Below are 9,298 nucleotides of genomic sequence, written 5' to 3'. Positions count from 1 at the left end.
TGACAACCCCCCTCCATCCCATCCACACCACTCTAGTAACCCTTTCCAACAATTCAATGTCCTTCCTGAGGTAAGGAGCCCAAGACTGAACACAATATTCCAAATGTGGCCTAACCAGTGACCTGTCCAATGAAAGAATAACCTGTTTCAACCTGTATTCCATATTTCTACAAAATCTGCGTAATGATGTCTACACCACACATAGAAAATTCAATACTGATATATCACAATTATATAAAGTATTCCAATTACATAACAGTGACAACATAAAATTCAACAAACTGATATTTATACGTTGTTTTTCTGCAAATTAATAAATGTATCACGAATGATGTTATACTCTCAGATGAAGTGTTACTACGTATTAAATAAAACGTTTTATACGCTTACTAAAATAATACGATTTTCCAAGTTTAAGGACATTTTTACCACAGTTATTTTACTACATTTGGAAATTCAAGCTTCAGAATAAAATTATAAAGATGCAACTGTGAAAATTTCAGAATGTTACAGAAAATTTAACCTTTAAATATAACGGAGAAATACAAAAAATAGGTGTATAACTGTTAAAAATGAGCAATATTCCATTTGTACAACACTTCTTATTCTCTTACAACTCGCATGATTAACCGATAGTTAAAAATGTTAGTATGGAAAATACTTCAGTAATTTTTTATATAGAATACTCTTCAGGTGTGGTGTTGTGCCAACTACATTTTTATAGGACATTCTTAAAGTCATGTGTTAACAAGTACACAGGACTATTTTCCTGTGTATATCACTACATCAGTAACAACGTAAAGCTAACAGAGACTGTATCACAGTAGTTTCACATTTGTTGAAATATGAAATTAAATCCTGCAGTCTTACTTCTTAAAATAAAAGTATTATTGAGGATGTTACTCTTGATGAGAATGAATACTGTCTGCTCTAATACTACACAAGAGTTTCAAAACATTTCCAAAATTAATGACGTTGAAAACTAAAGTTATTCATTGTTATATACATAACACAAATACTATTTTTTTGTTTTTATAAAGATCCTTTTATGAACTTAAAATGCTTAAAAAAAACAATAAATATGCAGACATTGAATTAAGTTAGAAACTCAACAGGATGAGTTATTTAGTCTTGCTTTGAGTTTACAACTTTTACAGTAAAAAAAAAAAACTTCCTTTCTGTAAAAGCTGATTGCAAGATTAACTTACTATAAATATTTTTGGTTAATAGAAAAATTACATCTTTTTCATTATTTTCAATTGTTAAATTAAAAGACCAGCTCAGACACTTACAGTCTTAATGTCGTTAAGAGAAAATTTGTAACCATAAACTAAGTTTTATTAACTGGCATACAGTTAACTATAAAATTCATGGTTTCATCTAAATAAAACTTAATGAAAAACAAAACATATTTTGTTACTTACCCAACCACCATTTTGGTAAATCCAGTTCCCCACATGGTTTCTTATGAAGCTACAAGACCACATCATACCCATTATACAATAATCAATGTAGCAACCTTTAAGTATAAGGTCGCTACAGAAGAAGAAGAGGGTGACGATACCTTCTGTGGTATTAAATCCATCTGAAAACAACTCCACAAGCAATCTGTTGAATTTCTGAGGTGACAGTTGACTCGTGTTAATCTAAAAATGTAAGAACATACAAAATAAAATGAACTTGAGGTACAAGATAGTATCACAAGAACTCGGGTGACATACAAATGTCAGAATAGTTTAAAATTACTGCCATGTAATCTGATTGTGGATTATTTTATAAGTCTGTTAATAGAGCTCATTCACCATTAAAAAGTATTTTGAAAAGAAACCAGTAGACCTAATCTATTGGGCATGTGTATGAATTAACAGATAATGTCTGAAAAATAAATAAAATTCTATATTCTAAACTCTCCTCTGAAACACAACAGAGTATAGAAAAAGCTACATTTGGTTTCATAAATGTACCTTTAGAAGTAAAATTAAATATGCTTCTCACACTCTTGTGCCTAATATTAAAGAAATTAAAAAAAACATGACAAATAAGAACTGATTTCACACAGAACTTCGTAAACTTACTTCTTCAGCTTTCTTCTTTACTTTCTGTCTTGCAGCACTGGCAGCAAATTCATCAGCTATTTTCCTCAGATCCTTTCCAAGTTTAGACACAAAAGCATTGTCACATTCATCGTAAGATCTGAAGAAATTTCCGATCCAAAAATTTCAGTTTTTCTATTACAATCAAATACATATATACTGTAAAAAAAAACACACACGTACACAATACAATTTAGAGGTTATTAAAAATGAATTTAACAGTTGTAAGTTTGACTAAAAAAATATTAAGTAGAGTATCTTATGCATGTTTTATATACAACATAATCTACAGTGTGTGTTAATACCATACACATGAGTACATTATGTTACTCAAAATTTCATCATAGTCTGCATTCAGGTATAACAATAGTTAATACTAACCAGGCAAACACTTAGATTACCAGATTTTAATTCAACAGAACAGTAAAGAAAGCAATGGGCAGATAAAACTTAATATAGAGTTCTCACCCAAGAAGATAAATGGTAGCACTTGATGCATCTTCTATCTGTTCAGAATGACACATTTCTTAAACTTCACTGTTTTAAGTACGTAAAAAACTGTGGCTTAATTCTTTACAATGCTTAATAGATTTGGAATTCCTCAAATTCTGAAAAGAAAAATATGGACAAAGCACAAACTTCTTAATATACTTCTTTTATGCTAATGCACTTCTATATATAGAGTGGAGGACAAATGCTATTGGTGGAGGGGTATAAACAGGACAAATGCTATTGGTCAGACATAAAATGCCACACCTCCCTGTTAAGTCAATATCCACTAGTGGTAGATCCTTTCTTGAACCACTTTACTACATTAGGAGTAATCACCACAGTAATTCTACTGTCAATCAAAGAGCTCCTCCCTCACCAACAGCTACACACCACTTAAGTGAGTGTATCTGGAGTTTATATAGTCTAAGTAGGAGGAATCTGTATAAAGCTTTATTTTCATGGAAGATGTAAAAATTCATAAAACAGAATCATATATAGATGTATTTTGTTTGTTTAAATCTTTCAGTAATTAGTTTTATCTGAAACTTTATTTGTCCAAGTCACTAGTTTTATCTGAAACTTATTTATCCAAGTAACTAGTTTTATCTAATATATATTTATCCAAGTAACTAGTTTATCTGAAACTTATTTGTCCAAGTCACTAGTTTTATCTGAAACATATTTGTCCAAGTCACTAGTTTTATCTGAAACATCTTTATCCAAGTAACTAGTTTATCTAATATGTATTTATCCAAGTAACTAGTTTTATCTAAAATATATTTATCCAAGTAACTGGTTTATCTAATATATATTTATCCAAGTAACTAGTTTTATCTAATATATATTTATCCAAGCAATTGGTTTTATCTAATATATATTTATCCAAGCAATTGGTTTTATCTAAAATATATTTATCCAAGCAATTGGTTTTATCTAAAATATATTTATCCAAGTAACTGGTTTATCTAAAATATATTTATCCAAGTAACTAGTTTTATCTAAAATATATTTATCCAAGTAACTAGTTTTATCTAATATATATTTATCCAAGTAATTGGTTTTATCTGAAACTAATTCATCCAAGAAACTGGTTTTATCTGAAACTTATTCATCCAAGAAACTGGTTTTATCTGAAACTTATTCATCCAAGAAACTGGTTTTATCTGAAACTTATTCATCCAAGAAACTGGTTTTTATCTGAAACTTATTCATCCAAGAAACTGGTTTTATCTGAAACTTATTCATCCAAGAAACTGGTTTTATCTGAAACATATTTATCCAAGTAACTAGTTTTATCTGAAACATATTTATCCAAGTAACTGGTTTTTATCTGAAACATATTTATCCAAGTAAATAGTTTTTATCTGAAAGTTACATTGAAGTAACTGGATTTATTTGAAACTTATTCATCCAAGTAACTAGTTTTATCTGAAACTTATAAACTGTATCACAATAATTTGATGAGTTCTGTTCTTGTGTGACATGGATAATTAAATATCCATCAGATATTGTGAAGTAAAATGTTACTGTGGTCACCTACAGTACACATTAAGGGTGAAATATATATCACTGTCCTTAATCAATTATATCTAACAACTTAACCTATCATGTAGGTGGTTTCAAATTTTTTAAGTTATTGTGAAGTACTACCTTTGACCTCTAAACATAGTAGTGACAGTATGTTTCAGATCATTTTAACCCTTTCAGTCAGCTATGTTTATTATTATAATGTCTATGATTATAGACACTGTGAAGGAATAGGTTTAAAACAGATATGATACAGACTTAGTACTAGTATCATCTAATATTTAATTAAGAAAAGACAGAATTATAGATTACTGAAATGTGACATATCCAAAACTGGAAAGAAAAAAAAATCATGTAAGCATGATGTGACAGAAGTTGAGCTAATTAACACAACTCCACATTATAGCAAAGTGAATTGGGAGCGCGATGAGCTGACCTGTAGTTAAGACAAATAAACCATGAATAACACATTCACAGGGGTGTAAACCATGCTCAGTTCTCCCTCTTACGTTACACTCCTGCAATATCTTACACTGACATCACGACTGTACTGGTAGCGACTCCATAAGCTGCCCTGACAACGGATTTCACGTCTGAACGGTACAAGAGCGTTCTGGGCGATGACTAGTGAACATAAAGAGCAAACCTAACGTATCAACTGTAAACAGATATGTACTCTGTTTATAAAGCCAATGACCGAAACAATCTAATTATTCTACTCATTACACTACCACATTCTGCAAAAAACTTTCGTCAAGCCCTTATACTCGTCCAACACTAAAACACGTGACGTCCAACAGTAATGTACGAGCTCTAAACATCTGTCACTATCACTTTAAATACGTTCACCAACAATTTTAATCACCTAAGTGCTATAAACATATCTAAAGTGCTATTTCGCAAAATGCGAACGTGCGCACAGGAACGGAAGCGGGGAGATACACGTATAGCTTAGCTATTATTTTTATTACTTCAAATATATATAAACTAATTCACGCAACTGAGAATGAAATTAATTTATTTGTGGCGTTACGTCACATAACTCGATTTCTCTTTAAATGAGAATTCCAATGTTTAAAGGTAGATATTTTTCTTACAAAAATATTTAAATTTAGTGTACAATGTACTACGGTCACAAAAACCATATTTACTTTGTAGTTTTATTTGGAATTTTCAAGCAAAGCTACTCACGGGCTACCTACACATAGCCGTCCCTAATTTGAAACTGATAAGCCCATATCGAGAGAAAGAAGCTTGTCACAGTATCCATCGCTAGTGTTATAGTGCACCCACTGCCCTAAAAATGCGAAGAGTATTTTTTTAAGGTAACGGGACGCAAACCATGAATCGAATCTCCAGATTCACAATCGGGGCAAGCTAATCGCTAGTCCCCACCCCCTAACCCTTAAAATAAATAAGTAATGTCAGAATGTAAACGCATTACACCGACATGTAATTCTTTTGTTTTATTTTGCAACTCTTTAGCAACTGAAACTTTCAATTCTGCAAATTATCAAACTAAGAATTTAGTAGTGGCTTACTGGTAATGTTTATAAATGGTGTAATGAACCAGCTCGTACCACATGAATTGTCAGTTTTCACAAAGCTTTTTCTTAAATTTCATTTTAAGCGATTTGGATTATTTAGAGATCGATTGCGTTAGAAAAACGCCAGGGGGTTTGGTTAACTTATTTAGTTAGTGAACTGAGTTGATTACAACTGTATAATATATTTTTAAGACGTGATTTGATAAACATTTTTATGGATGACAACTCATCCAGTCAAGAAATAATGACTTCTCTGTGCATCCAATTGCACGTTGATGTCAACAATGAGAAAACAAAACTATTATTACGTTAATCGAAATCACATTTTGTTGTTTTTCAAAGTTTCTAGTGCATGCTGCGGGAATTAGACATTTTGGCAATAAAGTTAGAAAAAAACGATCGTTACTCTCCAGATAATAATCTGTATAATGATTCGTTGAGAATAAATTAAAAACTTTTTAACCGTCTCAGTAAAGAGAAATATTGTGAGATATGCAAAGCTCGTTTCAGATGAAGGCCTAAGTAATCAAACACAATTTAAATAATTTATTAAAAACAAGGACCAGCCCTTTGTTTCAGTCTTCTTACGTCATCTTCTTCAGGAGTAAAAATTGAAGTTCGGTTAAGACTTCTATAAAAAAACTACATTATCATTTGCATTCCTTTAGCGCCATCTACACTTAAAGCACCCAGAGGTTATAAAATATAAATCCAGTAATTTTTCTATTTCTTTTAATTGTATATAAAACACAACTTGTATAAGTCTAATAATATGAAAACAACTTGTGCCTTCTTCAATCTTAAGCTTCATACCTTGTTGTAAAATTAAAAATACAGTCAATAATGTAAGCATTTATACACATGACCGTTCAGGCGTTACCTCGATAAAAATTCCAATAAATTTGATCGAAATCTTTGCAAATCACATTTAACACCTGGTCTTCATATAATCGTAAACATGTGAAATCACCCCCATCCCAACCCCTCCAGTCCAGCGCTACCGAAGCTTGGATAATCAAATATGTAGAAGATAGACATCAACAAGAAAAACAACAAGCGTATCCACTATCTGTACCACGAGAATGAAATCGTTTGTTTCTCATGTTTGTGCAAAGATATACAATGACTATCTGCAATAGCAGTCCCAAATTTTGAAGTGATAAGACTAGAAAAAATTCAATTAGTCAATAACACCAACTTTGGTATATTATAATCAAATAGTGGGATTTGATCATCACTCTTATAACACGAGCCAGGGACTGTCGGATTCACAGTCTGGAACGCTAACCAATTAGGATATTTATAATTCAAGATATACAATTCTAAGTGTTTATAACGAAACTTGTTAAAATTTCATGCTATAAATAATTTTCTATACAACAACAACAATAAAAGTTATCTATCACACACACAGAGCAGTAATATGGTAAGCCCTTATAATGGGTTATTATAGGATTAGCCACAGTTTACCAAACAATTCGTTTTATCTATATCCCAAACATCTACCTATCCATATGTTTTTTCTCTCTTTTATCCTAAACACGTAACAGAACACGACTTCCACACTGATAAAATAGGCCTCTTCGAGTCAAAGTACCTAATTAACAACAATTGTAGAAACTTTTCACAGAAAAGCAGTAATTCATAATTGGATTGTTTTCGCTCAAAGCTACTCGGGAATTATCGGCGCTAGCTATCCCTGATTTAGAAGTAATATATTATAGAGAAGATAGTTACTCCACACCATCCACCGCCAACTTTTGAGCTACTCTCTACCAACGAATAGATGGATTAATTATCATATTATAACACTCCCGCGGCTGAAGGGGCGAGTGTATACAACGACAATTTTCAACCCCGCGACCCCACAGTTAGATAAAACTGGTCTCATGCAACTTCACATTAAAAATATTTAACTTCATGGATAACACACACATTTTTACAGATGTGCGAGTGTATATAATCAGATTGATGACGGTGCTGTAACAGCACTGAAATACATGTATATAGCCTATTTAACATTCTAATTTTTTTTTTTATCGCGTGTGAAATTTTCTAATGTTTTTCGTAATAAATCACAAATATCTACTTACTCACTCGCTATCTGATAATATAATCAAATAACAAATACGTGTTTACAACAGCATTTGTTGACATTAGGTAATATAGACTAATTAGTGAGGTAAAAACTATACATCCACACGCAGATAAAATTAAACAAATGATTGGTCAACAGTAAAGATATCGTGATATGTTTACCATGCAATACGAACAAATGATGTCAGGAATAACTTTTAAAACGCCACATTTTAAGATGTAATCCTCTTAATTAAATGGGGTTAGTAAACACAAAAATTATAAGTTTGGAAAAACGAACTGTAAAAACACGTGTGACGATAGTAATTTATACACTTTTCAATGTCGTGTTAAAAGGATAACACGACTATAGTACATATATGTGTGTATATATATATATAAACTCAAATATTTTATCTCTTTTTCCAAACCTACAATTAATAAAAATAAAGTCCACGTCAGAGAAACTAAGCGGACTCTAAGCCTAATATAATTTTGCTACAGTTTAATTTCCGATAATGTCTCATGCTCTTACCGAAACCTAATCACTGTTATTTCTGGTTGAATCGATAAGTTATATGGGCTAAATTTTCCTAAACCTATTAATATTCATTCTAATATAAACATGGACGTCCAGAGATATCTAGAGCACGATGTGGATACCATGTCACGAACAAGACAAGGTTTTACAAAAAGCGTGTAATTATTATATTACATAAATATATACAAAAAATCTATTTAATCCTAAAACTTTTTCTTTACAGATTATACTGTTCTTTATTACTGATATAAAAATTTCACCCTGATAAAACAAGTTATAAAGTAAAAAAAATCCTTACTCTATTAATTAAATTAGCCATATAGTTTTGATATTCATAAAATGAACATTACCTAATCCTATTCGTTTTACCAGATTGGCATAAAGCAATGGATATATTTTCATAAAAACCTTCTTCAAAAAATACCACTCAGCAACAGAATTCTGTAAATAACTTTGCTTCAACATAAAATAGGACTTTATTTAACCCTTATTTTCAAATTCGAAAGTATGAAATAATACATCCTTACCACGAACTTAGATATTTATATCATTAACCTAGGAATTAAGATCAGTTATTACAGTTTATTATAACTTGTCTTTAGCAAAATACATTTTAATCTACAACTTGAAGTTGCCTTTAAGTTTTCTTAACCCAATCTTTATCATTTCAAAACCAAAGCTACATTATTTTAATAAAATTCAAATGAAAAGTTTTTTTTTTCATCTACAAATAAAGCAAGTAGTAACAGTTAGTTTTATACTTTCCATTGTTTGTCAAACTGCTTTTATTATTAATTTAGTTTCAAACTAACTATTTTTGCTTCTTTGTGTTTGTAGATGATTTTATAACATTCAGTTGAAAGATTACACAGGCCTATGAATTTAAACTTCATAAAAGTTGTTTTGATTTTAATAATAGACTTTCCATAATTCAGCTATGCAAATTTCAAAAATAATATTCATAAGGATTTATTTTTACAAATCGAGAAGAAAAAAACTTACTTAGATCAAATTAAAATTTT

General features: G+C 30.6%; 1 protein-coding gene across 4 annotated transcripts in view; it reads right to left on the bottom strand.

Annotated features, from left to right (window-relative positions):
• Positions 1 to 9,298, bottom strand: part of LOC106468504 (apoptosis regulator BAX-like) — a 30,463-nt gene that overhangs the window by 4,053 nt on the left and 17,112 nt on the right. For 3 of the 4 annotated variants that reach the window (XM_022396841.1, XM_013928934.2, XM_022396842.1), the window contains exons 3-4: positions 2,076 to 2,193; positions 1,425 to 1,646 (exon numbers count right to left, since the gene is read on the bottom strand). In XM_022396841.1, the coding sequence (XP_022252549.1) occupies positions 1,425 to 1,646; positions 2,076 to 2,193 (340 nt within the window). Of the gene's footprint in view, positions 1 to 1,424; positions 1,647 to 2,075; positions 2,194 to 2,561; positions 2,702 to 4,644; positions 4,968 to 9,298 lie in introns of those variants that run through there. The other variant, XM_022396843.1, reaches the window with a different exon arrangement.

The sequence above is a fragment of the Limulus polyphemus genome, unplaced genomic scaffold, assembly GCF_000517525.1.
Source record: "Limulus polyphemus unplaced genomic scaffold, Limulus_polyphemus-2.1.2 Scaffold3030, whole genome shotgun sequence".
Classification (NCBI taxonomy): domain Eukaryota; kingdom Metazoa; phylum Arthropoda; class Merostomata; order Xiphosura; family Limulidae; genus Limulus; species Limulus polyphemus.
The sequence above is the reverse complement of the archived record's forward strand: the minus strand, read 5'-3'. Positions and strand labels throughout refer to the sequence as shown.